Source organism: Antennarius striatus, chromosome 16, assembly GCF_040054535.1.
Source record: "Antennarius striatus isolate MH-2024 chromosome 16, ASM4005453v1, whole genome shotgun sequence".
NCBI classification, from domain to species: domain Eukaryota; kingdom Metazoa; phylum Chordata; class Actinopteri; order Lophiiformes; family Antennariidae; genus Antennarius; species Antennarius striatus.
The window spans coordinates 18,409,478-18,429,256 of NC_090791.1; the positions used below are offsets into that span (position 1 = coordinate 18,409,478).

Genomic DNA, 19,779 nt, shown 5'->3' on the forward strand with positions numbered 1-19,779 from the left:
AAGTCTAAACAAACAGAACACAGGTAGAAGAAACAAGGTATTAGTAGAAGTGAATTTACAATGAGCCATTAAGAGCGTAGTAATGTGATGCGCATCAGAGGGCTTGATAGCAGCAGTCACCACAGATACATTGTACAGAGCACATGATTGAGAAAAACATTCCGACAGCGTATCGTCATTTACTCTCGGAGGACTGTGTTCAGCACTCTGATCGCACTTGAGTAAAATCTTGGTCAAACTTGAAGGGCATTGATCACTTATACCTCTTCTCTGAGGTCAGCAGAGAGAACAGGCTTGGGCCAGTGGTGTGAACAGTCTTGAGTGAGGCTTGTGGCCCTGCCCAGACATCTGGTGTTGTAGATATTTGACAAGGAGCACAGGTGTACACCTGCAATCTTCTGTGCTGACCTCTTGACCCTTTCCAGAGCCTTCTTGTCTGCCTGAGAACTGCCTGAGAAAGAGATTTCTCTTTTTTTGAGAGGATTTTACCTGTCTGGACTGCTAATTTTGAATGGAACGAACCACACACAAAATTTGCAAAATTAAATGTGATCACAGAATTGATTTATTTTAGCTTGTATGGTGTAAGAGTACTGTTGCTATTTTTTTAATCATATTTTTTCTTATCTCTATTTGTCCAGGGCTACCTGTTCATCTCTGTGCTGGTAAACAGTAACAGTGAATTAATCCGTCTGATCAACAACGCCATTAAGAATGACCTATCCAGCCGTAACCCCACTTTCATGTGCCTGGCACTTCACTGTATTGCAAATGTGGGAAGCCGGGAGATGGCTGAGGCCTTTGCCAGTGAGATCCCTCGGATTCTGGTTGCTGGGTGAGCTGACTTCTGTATCAATTCTCTATATTTTCATGTTGCCATCCCTGGCAATCACAAACCATTACTGACACATGACACTACTTTTTAGATCTGGGATATACAAGCCTACTGTTCAGCCAGAGCTAACCTGAGAAAGCTAATTAAATGGGCGAATCACAGGCAGAGGTTTGAGGAACATTTCAACAACTCCCAAGCCCCACTGCCTATAGCAGGGCCACTCCCCACGCTTTAAAGTTGCATCATTAGCTTGCAAGCCTAATCCTATAATCATTTGAAGCTAGATGCAAAAACCTTTGGTTTTTCAACTTATCTGTTTATCAGTTGTGATTGATGACTGTAGGAAATGGCATACATATGGTTTGAATCAGTCCTTTTAACTAAAGCCAGCAACTTGTGTAAATTAAATTAACCCATGGTAACATTCACTTAGTAAAGTGAGTAACTTCAATCCGGCAGTGGGATGCAAAAATGTGTTTTGTGTTCATTGTGAATGGAGGATTAGTAGAAAGGACTACTGTACATGCTCCACCAAATAGGGTGTATCCTCTCCAGATCATGTCCTCGTCACATCACACATATTCCTATGCTATCTTCCAATTGTCTTACTCAGCTGAGAAATTTCTGTCTCTTGTTACTGGCAAACGAACACATAGGTTTCATTTCCCTGCCAGGTTAGCCAATGCCCCTCATAAATTCCTTAGTTGTATATAAAAATATCTTTGTCTCTGCCATTTGTATGTTTTAGTGGCGGCAGTGGCTCAGTGGTAGAGCAGGTCATCCATTGTTCCCAAGACCGCCAGTTCAGTACCCGCTCCTGTCCACCTCGGAGTGTGAGCTGACAGTGGGAGATGTCAGCTCACCTCCAGAGCACTGCCGAGGTGCCCTTGAGCAAGGCGCCATCCCCCCTTACAAGTTGTTCATTTTGGGATGCGCCAGGAAAGAGCTGCCCGTCCCTCTACCTCCCATTGCATGCCTACAGGATCCCTTGTGTGTGTGTTCGTATGCTACAGGGGCCTGTACACCTTAACATGTATGCATGCATTTGATCGATGAATTGACTAACTAGAGTGTGCTCTTAATTTCCCTTCGGTGATCAGACTAGTACACAAAATTTAAAAAAAATAGTTGAGCCTCCAAAACTTTGAAACAAGGTTGTTTCAAATAATGTCATTGTAATTTCTTGCTGATTGTCATGCTCTTTTACTTACAGTATCTGTTTTGTTGGGAGAAGAGTTTCAGTCATTGGATCACTGAACCTTACGTAATCAGAGCAGCATTAAAAGCCACTGTCAATGAAACTGGGATGTAGCCATCCCCATTTGGAGCCATGCCAGTCATGGCTCCATATAGAGAGCCAGTTAGCTGAGTCGGTCAGTCAGGCTGACTGACTGACCGACTTACTCTAGGTCTGTCGGTTGCGGGCGCTCTGTATGCCTCCTGGGCATTGGTGTATAAAAGATCAAGGGTTCTCTGTGGGGCAGTCCACCCACTGGGACTACCAGAGTGAACTCATTTAGAACTCTATTTCAAAAATCACAAAGATATGATAATAGATGGTTCACTGATTAATGACTGTCAGTCATCAGCAAAAATGGTGAAATCGAGCATTAGCCCAGATGTACTTCAGAGGTTTGGTGAAATAAAATACATAAAATATTTCCCATTTCTCAGGTGTTTTATATGTTTCATTGTGAGTCCATACTGTGTTTTAATGTGTTAGTATACATCAGTGTGAGCTCACTGAGATATTCTCACTTTTTGTCTCTGTGATGCACCACAGAGATACAATGGACAGTGTGAAACAGTCAGCTGCTCTGTGTCTCCTGAGGCTCTATAAGACCTCTCCTGACTTGGTTCTGATGGGCGAATGGACATCACGGGTGGTGCACCTGCTTAACGACCAGCACATGGTGAGAGTACAGTTTTCACTTCCAGTTATCTACAATGTAATGACAAAATGCAGCCTTTGTGCATTTGTCAGTGAACATTAATTTCATTTATCATTGTTTTATGTTTTGCTTTTAAGAAATGGTCTTGTAAAAATCCAGAGAATCTAATGTTCAGTTTGTACTGTATATTGCTACCTTGTGCTGGATTTACCAGTGTTCACTCTGGATCACTGACAGGTCTTTTGAGTCTTCAGTCTCACTTTGGCCATTTAAAGAATCAGAATACAAAAACTGATCTAAATAATTAATGTATTCTCTATGTGTTAGCCTTTAATGGATTAATATTTTTATGAATGTGTTGGGTCTGTTCAGGGTGTTGTGACAGCAGCCATTTCTCTCATCACCTGTCTGAGCCAGAAGAATCCAGATGAGTTCAAGACCTGTGTTTCCCTGGCCGTTTCTCGACTCAGCAGGGTATGTGTTTGTAATTAATAATCAACTGTATTCTCCTACAGTGGGGTCAAACTCCAGCAGTGTCTGGCCAATTTATCCCAGGGTCACCTCTTTTGAGAAATAGAGGAGAAATCTGTTTTGGGATTGTGACTGAAAACAGTGGCTTTGATATGTTGCGGTAGTTTAGGACTAACACATTTAGTTAGTCCTAAACTAAATGTGTCAGACTAACACATTTGGTCCTAAAGTTCCTGATTTCCATGACTTACTGGTGAAAGCATTACTAACCCTCCCATTAGTGGCTGATGCCCTTACCACATAAGTCATAACACATTAAGACTACAAAGTGTATCTAGGCATTGTGCTACAAAACAATGCAATAGAACTTAATTATTTCCAGTATAGGAATAATGTAAACCAGTTTGATTGTTTGATACAATACAGCTGTACAAAAAATTATTCCCTATTCCATACAAGTTTTTTTTCAAAAGTGTCTGTTGAACATATCAGTGTTTCTTTTTGTTTCTTTTTTTTCAAATACAGCTTTTCCAAACATCAGTCTTATTTTGGATGCCTATACTAATTTACTTGGCTCACAGAAAGTTTTTTCTGAAAATTGTTTCAGAAAAAACAAAAAGTACCAGGGTCATAATTATTAGCCCGTTTAAGAACCAACTTCTTTATTGTTTCAAAGCACAAACCACTGATGTGACTTGCCAGTGCAAAGCCTTGATTTGACTAAAAATCTGTGGGGTACAGTGAAGGGGTCTATCAAATCTACAGGAGCTTGAAAGATGTGCCAAAGAAGAATGGGGAGGTATTCCTCTGGAGATGTTTAAGAGACTGGTTGCAACCTACAACAAATGACTTCATGCTGTTATCCAGCAAAAAGGATGCACGATTGACTATTAGCATCAAGGGGGCTAATAATTTTGACACTATTTTTTGTTTTTTGTGAAATTTATTTTTGTGTGCAAAGTTATTTAAGGACCTACAAATAAACCTAGGATGTTAAAAATTGTGTTGCTGTTTTAAAAATCAGTTGATCTGAATGAATGAATGAATGAATGAATGAATGCTTTAATAATCCCAAAGAAAAATTATTCACCTCTACTTACACTCATGTAAGTAATTTGCAGTCATACAGTCATACATCATACGTTACACTAAATAATACACAAGAATAAAGTTATAATAGTTAAAAACAAAACACAGTATTCACCACCATCCATCCATTGTCTAAACCGCTTTGTCCGCGGGTCACAGGGAGCTGGAGACTATCCCATCTGGTTTGGAGTGTAAGGCGGGGTAAACTCCGGGCCCAACACCAGTGCACCGTGGAGCCACACATGCACACACTCATACACATGTGGACAAAATTGTTTGTACACCTTTGTTATTTATAGAAAAATCCAGAATGGTCACCAAAATCACTTGAAACTTGCCAAAGTATTTTGTTGATAATTTGCTCCTGACCCCGGCTTGTAGGCTTGTAGATTGACATAAGAAGTATAATGTTGTGATGGGAACTTCCAATGGGGGGGATGGACAGGGATCTGACCAACAGCACTGGAGGGTTTCTTCATCTGATAGCCTTGCTTCTGCTAGCATGTCACACAAACCAGCTTATGATTCCAGAGTACAATAAAAACATTCAAACTTCGAAGTTGTAGAGAAACACTTTCACGTGGGCTCCAGGGAGTTAAAAAGTAAGTGACAAACACAAACTGTTTAAAAAACGATCTAAAATACATGCAAAATAAATATGCTGCCAAGCTGACAATTGACATTTCTTTTTTCCTCCTGGGATATGGTTTGTGTATGTATATACATGTCTGTGTGGTGTCTTTGAGTGATGAGAAATAAAGTTTATTATTATAAAAACATACAAAGTGATTTTTCTGAGAGATGTAGCCAAAGTCAAAAAAGCATTTAAAACACTGAATGGACGTGAAGACTTCTGAACTATATAGGCTTTAAATGTAGTTCACTTTTGTACTGCCTGTATTTAATCACCTGAAAACACTGTGATGTCTTACAAAGTTTCAGTTCCAATATAACAAGACCTAAGAAAATTTGTAATGGTCCTCTAGATTGTGTCATCAGCCTCCACTGATCTCCAAGATTACACCTACTACTTTGTCCCAGCACCCTGGCTCTCGTGCAAGCTGCTGCGCCTGCTGCAGTGCTATCCACCACCAGAAGACGGTGCTGTCAAGGGCCGTCTGGTTGAATGCCTGGAGACAATCCTCAACAAGGCCCAGGAACCACCCAAGTCCAAGAAGGTTCAGCACTCCAATGCAAAGAATGCCATCTTATTTGAAGCTATCTCACTTATCATCCACTATGACAGGTGAGCATTGTCTGCACCATCATGACTTAGTCCAGTAACTCAGGATTGTATCCACCATTACTTCACAATTGAGGATGTGAAAATGGGGTAGGGGTTTTGTCTGTCCATTTTTTGTTCCAGGATAATTAAAAATGGCTGAATATTCACTAAGCTTGCCCCGCAAAACAAGTAAATGTGGAGCTGGGCCTTTCTGCTCTTATTTGTGGTTTTTTTTGGTTAAATGTTGAGCTTCTGTGAGTGGAATTTTTCTCACATGATTTCTGGGGCATGATTAAAAAAACTTCAGTATTTTTCCAATTAGGTTTATGTACACATTTCAATGTAATGCAGAGATGCCAACTGAAGTTTTCCACAGCTAGGCATCAAGAATTGCACTCAACAAGAAGATCAAAAATGTTTTTTTAGCAGGGGACTGCTTATTTCAGGCTCAAGATATTGCACCATTCAAATGAGACTTTAGATATGACTGAAGAAATTTTTAAGACCATTTTAACAACCATTAAATTCATAATTGATGACATATTTGAACTAGAACGAAGGCAGTCAGGGTCCCCGTCCCCACGATGCCGGAACTTTTTGAAAACGCAGTTTTTTTGTTGCATGTACGCCTTCTGTCCACACGACAACGCAGATATCCGGAACGAAAACGCAACTTTTTGAAAATTCTGGCCAAGGTGGGATTTTTTGAAATTGTGGGTCTGCTTTGTCGTTTGGACGCTGTATTCGCAACGTTTCTATCCGGGGGGCGTGTCCCTGCGAGGAAAACCGCTGTGACGTCATGCATGTGACCTGTATCTACATGTATGTACAAACGGAATTAAAACCAGCTATTTTCTGATGTATAACAGCTCCACGTCGAAGAGGCACTGATAAACATGCTTTGCACTTGAATATTTGTTCGTCTGTTTCTTTATGTGAAATAAAGTTTATGTATTCATTCACATTCCTCGACAAAGATGCCGACGCAAGTTCTGGGTCAGACCGGGACGTGCTGCCTGCTGGTAGGAGAACTCTACCAGCAGGCAGCTGGTAGAGTTCTCCTGGAGGTCGTCACCATTCCTCCTGGAGGAATGGTGTGAATTTCCACACGTCCCGGTCCTCTCTCCTGTCATTCTCGGAGTTGATCTGCTTATACACCTGTTGATCAAAGCACTGATGCGAATATGTGGGACGGAGATCTTTTTGAAAACGCTGTCGTGTGGACGCAAATTTTTTTCTATGGCAGGTGAAAAAAGTTGTGTTTTCAGAAAGTTCCGGCACCGTGTGGACTGAGCCAGAGACTGCAACATCCTGCAACACCCCCGAATTCAAAATTTTACCATGACCCACAGTCTTACTCACATTGTCCTTCTTCCTCGTCTCTATCTTATCCGGTTCCTAAGTGTACAAAAGCTGAAATGTGACCTTGACCTAGTTTTTTCACGGTCGTCATCTCATTTTCTTACCTGTGTGTTTTTTGTTTCATCTTTCTATCTGCAACGGTTGTGAAGATACAGTGGATATAAAAAGTCTACACACCCCTGTTCAAATGCTAGGTTTTTCGTTATGTAAAAAACCTAAATCAAGACAAATGATTTTACAACTTTTTTCAGAGAGAAGACCATAGATCAAAGCACTAGAATTGATCTATGGTCTTACTCGCACTGGCCTTTCCCCTCGTCTTTCTATCTTATCTGGTTCCTTAGTGTTCAAAAGTTGACATTTGACATTGATCTAGTTTTCTCAATGTCATGAGCTCATTTTCATCACCTTTGCCGCCCGAGTAATGTGCTTTTTGTTTCATCTTTCTATGTGCAACGGTTGTGAAGATATTTGGTGGACAGACAGATGGATGAACACACAAATACTGACAATTACAATACATCAGCACTTTGCGGAATGTAATTACAAAACATCAGCGCTTCGCGGGATGTAATTATTTCTTTGAATTTGGGTGTTCCAATTACTTTGCCATCCATGATCACAGTTGTATGAAATTCAAGCACCTAGACATGTAGGCTACTTTCTAGAAGCATTTGAGAAAAGTGATTCGCTCTCTGCATGCTTCATCCATCCATGAAATTACCTTTGCTACTAAATATTCCACAATCAACTGTTTATAGTACTATAACAAAGTTTAAACTATTTGGATGATCAGCAACTCAGCCACAAAGTGGTAGGCAGACCCATTGATCAGCAACTTTCTGCAGTCTGTTGCTACAGACCTCCAAACTTCATGTAATTTCAGATTAACTAAACAGTGCATAGATCATTTCATGGACTGGGTTGCCATGGCCGAGCTGCTGCATCCAAGCCTTACACCACCAAGGGCAATGCAAAGCTTTTAGCACAGTGGTGTAAAGCACAATGCCGCTGAACCTTAGAATAGTGGAGATGTGTCCTCACGAACAATAGATGGTGTCATCCAGGACATGTGACTGTGAAAACTACGCTGCACATTGATTATTGATCCATTGATCTGGTTTACACAAATGCCTGGAGGCATACACCACCCCCTCCCCCCACTAGGTAAATCTGACCACAACCTAGTGTGCCTTCAGCCTGCCGGTGAAAAAGCTGCCAGCGACAACCCGGCAGGTCAGGAGGTGGTCCTCGGAAGCGGAGGAGACGCTTAGGCCCCGTCCACACGATGACGGATTTTTTAAAAATGCAACTTTTTTGTTGCGTTTACGCCTTCCGTCCACACGACAACGCAGATATCCAGAACGAAAACGCAGCGTTTTAAAAACACTGGCCGAGGTGGATTTTTTTAAAAACGCTGGGTCTACGTCGTCGTGTGGACGTCGTATCCGCGACTTTTTAAAAACGCTGACGTCTTGCCTGCGACGAAAACCGCTGTGACGTCATATTTGTGGGCCCGTGTGTTGTGACAACAAAACACTGAGGATTCCTATTGGATAAAATTTGACTCAATACTGCCACCACATGGTTTGGCATGCTTATAGCCGTCTTCGAAAACGCACTGCTGCGTTTACGTGTGGACGGCGTTTCTTTTTTTAAATGCTGTTGTGTGGACGCGAATCGTTTTCGATGCGTTTTTAAAACGTGTTTTTAAAAAAACCCGTCATCGTGTGGATGAGGCCTAAGGGACTGCTTCCAGACCACCAGCTGGGATGTCATTTTGGGCTCACATGGGGAGGATGTCAACGGGGCGGCCCAGTGTTTAACGGATGACATGAACTTCTGTGTGGACACTGTGGTACCTGTCAGGACAGTCAAGTGTTACCCAAACAACAAACCCTGGGCGTTCAGGAGTGGGAACAAGAAGGAGATGAGGGAGGCCCAGCAGGCAGTGAGACTCTGCCTGAGGGAGGCCAAGGACAACTGTAGAAGGAAGCTGGAGAACCTGCTTGGACGCAACCAGGTGAGGGCCATCACCGGCTATGGAGAGGGCCACGGTACAGTGGAGGGGAACTTGGAGCGCGCTGATGAACTTAACAGCTTTTTTAATTGGTTCAGCTCCCCCACCACTCCATGCCCCTGTCCCCAGAGTTCCCCCAGCCCAGCTGACCTGACTCCACGTGCCTCCTTCTTCCCCTCTCCGTCCAGCTCACCTGCCCCCCCCCTCCCTCTCCGTCCAGCTCACCTATCTACCACAGTCGAAACCCAGGCCTTTCCCCCACCTCAACTACCAGACCCCCGGCCAAAGGGATCAACGTGCCACGCCCCCACACACGGCCATCACTGTGGAACAGGTGACATCTGCTTTGAGGAGGCTTCGCCCAAGGAAGGCGGCCAGACCAGACCAGGTCCCCCCAAGACTCCTCAAGGCCTGTGCTGCTGAACTGGGTAAACCCTTACACCAGGTCTTTGACCTCAGTCTCAGGCTGGGGATGGTCCAGGAGACGCCCCACAGAGCTCAACAACTATCGACCAGTCGCTCTCACCTCGCACGTGATGAAGACCCTAGAGCAACTTGTCCTGGAGCTCATGCGTCCCCAGGTGCAGGATGCGATGGACCCTCTCCAGTTCACCTACCGGCCACAAGTTGGGGTTGACAACGCCGTCCTGTACCTCCTCCACCAGGCCCTCTCCTACTCGGATGTCGGGAGCTGTGCAGTAAGGGTGCTCTTTTTTGACTTCTTGAGCGCCTTCAACATCATCCAGCCCGGCTCCTGCAGGAGAAACTTTCATCCATGGCTGTGGACCCCTATCTTGTGAGCTGGATCACAGACTATCTAACAGACAGACCCTAGTACGTCCGTATGGGGAACTGTCTGTCATCAGTGGTGACCAGCAGTACAGGGGCCCCGCAGGGAACGGTACTCTCCCACCTACTCTTCACCCTCTACACAACGGACTTCCAACACAACTCGGATACGTGCCACATGCAGAAGTTCTCAGACGACACTGCAATCATGGAATGTATCAGGGAGGGTAGTAAGAGAGAGTACTGGAGAGGGGTGACGGATTTTGTCAGGTGGTGTCAGCGGAATGAGCTTCAGCTAAACATCTTCAAGACCAAGGAGATGGTGCTGGATTTGCAGCGGGCACCCCCCTCCCCACAGCTAGTAGTCATCGGGGATAATGAGGTGGAGGTGGTGGGGACTTACAAGTAACTGGGGCTGCAGCTGGTCAGCAGACTGGACTGGTTGCAAAACCTGGACTTTGTATACAAGAAGGGTCAGAGTAGGATGTACTTCCTCAGGAGGCTGGCCTCCTTCAACATCAGCTCTGATCTACTCAGACTGTTTTACCAGTCCATTGTGTGTCCAGTGTGCTGTCGTACGCCATTGTGTGTTGGGGTGGTGGTGTCAGGAAACGGGACACTGAGCACCTAGACAGGCTCATCCGGACGGCTGGTTCTGTGATCGGTCAGGAATTGGACTATGTACAGACTGCCCTAGAGAGGAGGACTATGTCCAGGTTTAGATCAATCCTGGGTAACACCACCCACCCCTTGCACACTACCTTCGCCCAGCAGAGGAGCTCCTTCAGTGGCAGACTGCCATCACCAAGCTCCTCCACTGAGAGACTCAGGACCTCCTTTGTGCGTTGTGCCATCAGGGGGCACAACCACTCTCTAAGAAGGAGGGGGGCCGAAGCCGCAGGGTCAGCAAGGTCGCGTGAGAAGGGATAGACTAGGGCCTGGGACGCACTGTGGATACTTTGTGGGATCCTTGGTGTCAATTTACAGCTCGGTTCATCCACGTGTTCTGATCCTACATCATCTACATCTAATGCTTCTTTCTTCTTTCATGTTCCTATGCTTCCTTTTTTAGGTTAGGCTCTTCTATTTTTCTGTTGTTACAATTATGTCATTATGTTAATTATGTAATTTATGCAACGTCTTTTGGCTGTGCCAGTCACTTATGTGTATTTATTATATCTCTTGGGAGCAGATGTCACCCTGAATTTCCCTTGGGATTATTAAAGTATATATCTCTAGAGTGAAGAATCAGGCTTCTCTATCTGGGTTTCTGATCGACGAGCCTAGATTTTTCTGAGTGCATTGTACCAAGTGTAAAGTTGTGTGGAGTTGTTTTTCAGGACTTGAATTTAACCCGTTTGTTCTGGTGAAAGGAGCTCTTAATGCTTCAGCATACCATGGTGTTAAGCATTACATAATGATTAACAACCATGACTACAATAAATCGTGGCCATTTCTTCAAAAAAGGTTACATTAAAGTTTTGATAATAGTAGGATTGAGTTCTGAATGTCAAACATATTGGACATCATGTCCCTTATTTATTTTAAGATCTGAAATATCTGAAAACATTTTTTTGTTTAATAATTTGATATGGAATTTAAAAGTACCCTTTGACCTTACCTTTGAACTATGTTTTCTACATTATGTTGACACACACTGAATTGTCAAAGCCCTCCATATAGCTTAGTTTTTGCTTCTGTTCTACAGTGAGCCAAATCTTCTTGTGCGAGCCTGTAACCAACTGGGACAGTTCCTACAGCACAGAGAGACTAACCTGCGCTATCTGGCCCTGGAGAGTATGTGCACCCTGGCCAGCTCTGAGTTTTCTCATGAAGCTGTCAAGACGCACATTGAGACAGTCATCAATGCCCTCAAGGTGGTATCCACAAATTGAACTACAAACATATTATGTGAGACGTTTCCACCGGTTAAATTTAAATTTCCACTAGACACATACCTCAAAGGCTATATGTGGTATCCTGGTCAGGAGTTTTACACTGGTCTGTACAGTATTTTCCGCACTAGAAGGTGCACCTAAAAGCCTTTAATTATCTCAAAAAACAACAGTGCGCCTTATAATCCAGTGCGCCTTATACAGTGGCTTGCAAAAGTATTCAGCCCCCCAAGCCTTTTTGACATTTTACCACATTTCAGGCATCAAACTTAAAGATAACAAACTGAAAATATTTTTCAAGAATCAACAACATGTGAGACACAATCGTGAAGTGGAACCAAATTTATTCAACATTTTATATTGTGTTTAGAAATAAAAAACTGAAAAGTACGATGTGCAAATTTGAAACCAAATGACACACAGGGGCACTCTGTCATTGTTGTCATTTATGTCAACATTGGATCATTCAGAAGTCATCAGGGAACTTCTGGAGTCGGTTGGCTGAGCTGAGAACAGGGGACCAATATTTTTGCACATTGTACTTTTCAGTTTTTTATTTCTAAACACAATATAAAATGTTGAATAAATTTGGTTCCATTTCATGATTGTGTCCCACATGTTGTTGATTCTTGAAAAATATTTTCAGTTATCTTTAAGTTTAAAGCCTGAAATGTGGAAAAATGTCCAAAAAATTATTGGGGGGGCTGAATATATGAAAATTTTAAAATAGGCCATTCACTTAAAATGAGTTCTCAGCTCTCAGTTGTAATCTCAACCCCACGCTGTTTCCCATTTGGTCAGCAGCCAAGACAGAATACACAAGTCTAAGGCCCCATCCACACAATGACGGATTTTTTAAAAACACAACTTTTCTGTTGCGTTTACGCCTTCCGTCCACACGACAACGCAGATATCCGGAACGAAAACGTAACTTTTTAAAAACGCTGGCCGAGGTGGATTTTTTAAAAAACGCTGGGTCTACGTCGTCGTGTGGACGGCGTATCTGCGACTTTTTAAAAACGCTGACGTCTTGCCTGCGACGAATTCCGCTGTGACGTCATATTTATGGGCTCGTGTGTTGTGACAACAAAACACGGAGGATTCCTATTGGATAAAATTTGACTCAATACTGCCACCACATGGTTTGGCATGCTTATAGCCATCTTCAAAAACGCACTGGTGCGTTTACGTGTGGACGGAGATTTTTTTAAAAACCCTGTCGTGTGGACGCGAATCTTTTTCGATGCATTTTTAAAAAGTTCAGTTTTTAAAAAAATCCATCATCGTGTGGACGGTGCCTAAGCTGTGCTTCCCCCCCCAATCCTCCCCCCTGTTACCTGCTGTTTCAGGAGTCAACCACATTTGCGAATCAATTGTGGCATGCCAGGCACCTTTGGCTAGCAGTGACTTCGATCTTGAAACTTGAGAAAAGGCTGCAGAGTCATGAATGCATTCCCTTTAGCGCAGCTCAATCTAGTGGATGCATAATGCAACCACTGCCACTACAGTAGTTTCTATCCTTGGCGCTTTATAATGCTGTGTGCCCTATTCTGCTGAAAACAGTTTTAAAATAGTTCATTCATTATAACCCAGTTTGCTTATATATGGAACAAAGTTTTGAAATTGGCCATTCATTGAATGTGTGCTTTACAACAGTGTACCTTATAGTGCGGAAAATACTGTATCTCTGTGTCCATGTCTGTGAACTGATTTTATGCTCATGTCTCCGCAGACTGAGAGGGATGTGAGTGTTCGCCAGAGGGCAGCTGATCTTCTCTATGCCATGTGTGATCGTAGCAATGCTAAGCAGATTGTAGCTGAGATGCTGAGCTACCTTGAGACTGCAGACTACTCCATCAGAGAGGAGATGGTGGGTGGTGTTGTGCAAAAGATTTTATGAAACGCCAAGTTTTATTTAACTGTTGTTTCTTTCTGAATGCAAGGCGAAAGTTGATGATTTTCTCCATTTTTGTTCATCAGTGTTAAAAAAATACATCAATAATTACCCAGAGTACAAACAGCATTGATCCTACTTAGTTATGTTAATAATAATGGCAGTGTGTCTAAAAATGTGAGAAAACCTACAGGGTGCCAGAAATTTGGTTTGACCGGAAATGGGTGGGGCTTTAATCGGTACATTATTTTAAGTTTGAAATTGATATGGATTGATCAGAATTTTCTATATTGTTTTTTAAAAAATATTTATATAACAGCCTCAAAATTGAGATTCACATTAATGTTTTTGATCACAAAAGTAAGAACTATTTACAGAACAAGTTTTTTATGAACTCAGAACATGAAGTGCATTAATGAATACAACGCATGCAATAGGAAATTATGAACTACAAAGTATACATGAACAAGAATTGTCATACTCAAAACAACTTTATAATTTTTTTTCTTTGTCATATTTTTTTTATTTTTATACATATTTTTGTTTTTTAAACTTTTTTTCAATTATTTTTTTCCACCTAATGTTCTTGCCATTTTTTTTCACATAAAGTTAAAGTTTATTAAAGGAGTGTGTGCGTGTGTTTGTGTGTGTATCTGTGCATGTGTGTGTGACTGTGTGAGAGGGTGACAGAGAGATAGAGAGCATGTGTGAGTGTGTGCGTGCTATTTAGTTAAAATATCTACACAGAAAATAAATTATTTGAACTGAAGTGAGAAAGTAACAAACTAAGAGCAACCAGGTAAAAACAAAAAAAACCGACTCGAATGGAGGCAATGCGACAGCAGCAGTTTTCAGCTCTGGTCAAATGCACCGCATACATGCAACAAAACAAACAAGTTCACAAGTAACCTTAAATAGACCAAAATAGAGGCAAGCTGAAGAAAACTTAAGGAAAGCACAGAGATCAGTCAATGTCAGCGTGTGCGAGAGTGGAGCAGCGTCTGCAGTCTCTGTAGGCAGGGGCAGGCACTGTGTGTGACTGGACAATCACAGAGGGTGACGACAGTTCTGAGGATTTTCCTTCAGCTATGCCAGCTGGGATAGACTCCAGCTCCCCGAGACCTGCACAAGTGGATGAAGCGGTCAGGAAACTGAATGAATGAATGAACGAGCACAAATATTGACAAGTTTTACTTGTATCGTGCTCGTACTCATCAAAAATGCTTTATCCATACCGGATACTCGTCTGAAACGAGTACTCTGCTCAACCTTAGTAGACATACTGTGTGTCCAGAAGACCAAGTGGAAAGGTAGCAGAGTTTGAAGTTTAGGAACAGGGTTCAGGTTGTTCTATCATGGTGTAGCTAGGAAGAGAAATGGAGTAGGAGTTATCATAAAGGAGGAGTCTGTTAGGAATGTCCTGAAGGTAAAAAGAGTGTCAGAGTGATGAGTCTGAAGCTAGAAATCGAAGGTGTGATGTTCAATATTGTAAGTGGGTATGCTTGGTTGGCAAGACTGAGAGACAGAGATGGGAAAGGACGTGCAGCAGGTTAGGGTGATTAATGCTCGGGATGGAAGTGTATTGACAGATGCCAGTAGTGTGATGGGAAGATGGACAAAGTACTTTGAAGAGTTGATGAATGAGGAAAATGAGAGCGAACAAAGACTAGAAGAGGTGGCTGTTGTGGACCAGGAAGTAGCAACGATTAGTCAGGATGAAGTGAGGAGGGCATTGAAGAGGATGGGGAATGGAAAGGCACTCAGTCCTGATATACCTGTGGAGGTATGGAAGTGTCTAGGAGAGGTGGCAGTAGAGTTTCTGACTGGGTTGTTCAACAGAATATTGGATAGTGAAAAGATAACCGAGGAATGGAGGAGAAGTGTGCTGGTGACCATTTTTAAGAACAAGGGAGATGTGCAGAGTTGTGGCAACTACAGAGGAATAAAGCTGATGAGCGACACATTGAAGTTATGGGAAAGAGTAGTTGAAGCTAGACTAAGGGCAGAAGTGAGCATTTGTGAGCAGCAGTAGATAGATAGATAGATACTTTATTAATCCCGGAGGAAATTGTATATGGTTTCATGCCAAAAAAAGAGTACTACAGATGCAGTATTTGCTTTGAGGATGTTGATAGGTAAGTACAGAGAAGGCCAGAGGGAGCGGTCGTTGTGTTTTTGTAGATCTGGAGAAAGCTTGTAGATCTGGAGAAAGATGTCAGCTTTCTGGAGAAAGCTGACAGGGTGCCCAGAGCGGAACTGTGGTATTGTATGAGGAAGTCTGGAGTGGCAGAGAAGTATGTTAGAGTGGTGCAGGACATGAATGAGGACTGTAAGACAGTGGTGAGGTGTGCTGTAGGTGTGACAGGAGTTCAAGGTGGAGGTGGGACTGCATCAGGGATCAGCTCTGAGCCCCTTCTTGTTCACTGAGGTAATGGACAGGCTGACAGACGAGGTTAGACAGGAATCTCCATGGACTATGATGTTTGCAGATGACAGTGTGATCTGCAGTGAGAGCAGGGAACAGGTGGAGGAGAAGCTAGAAAGGTGGAGGTTTGTCCTGGAAAGGAGAGGAATGAAGGTTAGCCGCAGCAAGACAGCGTACATGTGTGTGAATGAGAGGGACCCAAGTGGAAGAGTGAGGTTACAGGGAGAAGAGATCAAGAGGGTGGAGGATTTTAAGTACTTAGGGTCAACAGTCCAGAGCAATGGAGAGTGTGGAGAAGAGGTGAAGAAGCGTGTCCAGGGAGGATGGAACGGGTGGAGGAAAGTGTCAGGTGTAATGTGTGATAGAAGAGTTTCAGCTAAAATGAAAGGAAAGGTGTACAAAACTGTGGTGAGACCAGCGATGTTGTTTGGTCTAGAGACAGTGTCACTGAGGAAAAGACAGGAGACAGAGCTTGAGGGAGCAGAGATGAAGATGATGAGGTTCTCTTTGGGAGTGACCAGGATGGATAGAATCAGGAATGAGTACATCAGAGGGACAGCACATGTTAGAGGTTTCGGAGATAAAGTCAGAGAGACCAGACTGAGATGGTGAATATATTGGTAGAAGGATGCTGAGTTTTGAACTGCCAGGCAGCAGGCCTAGAGGAAGACCAAAGAGGAGGTTTATGGATGTTGTGAAAGACGACACGAAGGTAGTTTGTGTGAGAGAAGAGGATGCAGAAGACAGGGTTAGATGGAGGCAACTGATTTGCTGTGGCGACCCCTGAAGGGAAAAGCCGAAAGGAAAAGAAGACAGCAAAGGCTACAGTCCTTAGGACCTGTCAGTACCTTGCAACTGCGTTAGGTACTGTCCCCTTTACAATTTGCTCATTGGGGGCACACCATGAAAGAGCTGCCCGCCACTCTACTTCTCATCTGCATGCTTACAGGCCCCTTGATTGTGTGTGTTTCGTGTCACGGGCCTGTACACACACACACATATATACTTTGTGTGTGTGTGCCTGTGTACAGGTCCATTTGGAGGTCACCACGCCAACGCTCTTACTTCCACAGGGACCACATTAACCTTTACCGTCCACATCTTCTCCAAATGTTCTTTCAGCCCATGATACTTTTCAATCTTTTTGTGTTCTTTCGTCCTGATCAGCTGGTATAGCCACATCCATCACCAACTCTATATCCACCACCAATATCTCCGGTTGGTTAGCCTGTAGCTGTCTGTCAGTCTGGACCCTGAAGTCCCACAGGATCTTAGCCTTGTTTTTCTCAACCACCGTCTGTGGTGTATCCCATCAGGATTTGGGTTGTTAAAATGTTGAAAATGTGTTTTGGCATGCTTGATGCTGGTGTTTCCAGGAGGCAAGTGGAAATGTTGCTCCAAGTTGTGAAGATGGCTTCATGGAGGACATCTACGGTCTGGAAGTGGTGTACATTTTTGTTAACTTTCCTTGCCATCCAACCCCAAATGTTCTCAATTGGATTTATATCCAGGGAACCCGCAGTATGGCTCGAAAGAGTGATGTTGTTTCTCTGGAAGAGGTCCCTTGTCATGCAGGCATTGTGAACTGCAGTGTTGTCCTGTTGAAAAACCCAGTCATTACCACACAGACAGTGGCCGTCAGTCATGAGGGATGTCCCCTGCAACATGTCCACTAAGCCAGCTGCCGTTTTACACCTCTGCAACGCCTGAAGCTCCATTGTTTCATTGAAGGAAAAAGCCCCCCCCAATCATGATGGCACCCCTCAACTATGCAGTGTAGAAAACATCTCAGGTGATCTCCTGGTCATGTCAAGTCACATTGGACATTAGGACTGTCATGGACATTTTTTTCTCATCAGAGAATAAAACTTTCTTCCAATGTCCCATGTTTGGTGGACGCATGCAAACTCCAAACGGGCCATTTGGTGCCGTTGAAGGAGACGAGGTTTTTGAAGCTGTTTTTTGTACCTAAACCCTTCTCTCGCAGATGTTGTCTAATGGTTACGGGACTTCAGTTGGCACCAGTAACAAGCTTAATTTGGGCCAAAGATTGTGCCGTGTCTTGACCGACAGCCAGTTGGATCCTCCAATTCAGGGCTGGTGATTTTTTTTTTGGGTCTGCCTCTTGACTTCTTTTTATTATAACCCTCAGGATCTTTTAATAAGTTTAAAATGACTGTTTTACTGCATCCAACCTCAGCAGCAATGGCATGCACAAAGAGGCCTTGCTGATGCAGCTAAACAATCCAAACACATCCATCCATTTTCTGCCACTGTATCCGCTTGCGCGGGTCACAGGGAGCTGGAGCCTATCCCAGCTGGCATAGGGCGTGAGGCGGGGGACACTCCGGGCGCGACGCCAATGCCCCGCAAAGCCACTTAGTAAAAGAAAGTTTTTTTGCCTTTGCCATCAGGAGTTCAAAACAGTTTGAATGCTTGACAGAAAATTACACGGAATCCACATCTTTGTGAAAATTTGGGCTTTTAAAGGCCGTGGTCTTAAAATTTTGATCAGCTGATGAACAACCTATTTCAGTTTAATGGTTGTTTGCAATAAATTGTTTGCTCAATTTTTTTATTGCTCACTCCCATTTCTTTTGCAATTTGAAGCAATACTTAGAACCTTGTTAAGATCCAACAGAGCAAAATGTGAATTCTTGCAATTTTTCAGCTGGTCTTAAAGGGGTCCCATTATAAAAATTACACTTTTTCAGATCTGTACATATACATAGTGGTCTTCCTCAACCTGACCAACTCCGAGAATCTGGTAAACAAACGCTTGCTGCATCAATAAATACTTGGAGTTTTAGGAATTTGTGATTGGACAGAGTGACGATATTGATTGGTTGACATGCCAAAGGGCGTGGCAATCCCAGAGGGGGGAGTTCGTTCAAACTACAGCATTGTGCAGTAATGTCCTACCTCAGAGCTACTAACTGAAAGTTGCTGATAAGCTATTGAATTCAGCTAGCATTTGGCTAACTAATTAGCAGTCAGGTGTGTATGTGTGTGTGTGTGTCCGCCCAAAGCAATCGCCAGCATCACAGCGAACACTTAACCAGTTGCACATTAATTACTAATTCTGAATAATTGTGTTTCTTGGTAAATGATAGCAGATTTAGGTCTTCTAAGTGATTAGAGAGCTGCGTGTATGCACACACACACACACACACACACACACACACACGAGAATACAAGAGAAAAACTTGTTCTTATCGTTAAAATCCCATGTTTCATTAGTTTGCGTTAGCTTAGTTCTCGTGTTATCCACAATCTCTCATTATCCATGACGATTTTCAGAAAAAACAGCTTTTATTATCTTAACGGCCGGTCTGATCATGATTACACAATGAGCCACAAGTCTTTGTTCAGCAAGGACTGGGGAACATGAGGAAGCAGGTCCACGCTAAGCACCGGAAAATCAACAGTTATATCATTAAAAACAAGAGTGGAAAATAGGAGAAGAATTAGAGCGAAATATGTAGCAGCGAAGTTCCTGAAAGTTAAAAAAGTTCCAGACTGCCAATCAATCGATCTGTAATGCAGGCGTCTTCAGGTGGCACAGGTAAACAAATGCACTTGAATGCACGGGGAAGGGATGGTTTGATCGAGGCAGCTTAGAATGGGGAGGGGGGTGGAGATAGGGAGCTGAGAGCTACGCCCCATTAAAACAGCTTTTGAGAGTGGAAGAAAATTTACCAATATTCAGTCAAAGATATTGAGGACCACAGATCATTTTGGGGCAAGACATTTCAAATTCAGTGTACTTGGACATCTGGCAGCTGTATGACATCAATTTTAAAAAAAAGCATTATATGGGATCTTTAAAATTTTGATCAGGTTCATATGCCATTAGCTTTAATAAACTAATGCACAACGCAA

At 43.1% G+C, this 19,779-nt stretch overlaps 1 protein-coding gene across 3 annotated transcripts in view; it reads left to right on the forward strand.

The window, feature by feature from the left end:
* The window catches only part of ap2a1 (adaptor related protein complex 2 subunit alpha 1), an 80,998-nt gene that overhangs the window by 32,931 nt on the left and 28,288 nt on the right, over positions 1-19,779 (forward strand). For all 3 annotated transcript variants that reach the window (XR_011038467.1, XM_068337937.1, XM_068337938.1), the window contains exons 3-8: positions 642-835; positions 2,619-2,748; positions 3,100-3,201; positions 5,274-5,533; positions 11,392-11,560; positions 13,311-13,448. Coding sequence is in view for 2 of the 3 variants with exons in the window: in XM_068337937.1 (XP_068194038.1) it covers positions 642-835; positions 2,619-2,748; positions 3,100-3,201; positions 5,274-5,533; positions 11,392-11,560; positions 13,311-13,448 (993 nt within the window). In the remaining variant the exon portion in view is untranslated. The remainder of the gene's footprint in view (positions 1-641; positions 836-2,618; positions 2,749-3,099; positions 3,202-5,273; positions 5,534-11,391; positions 11,561-13,310; positions 13,449-19,779) is intronic.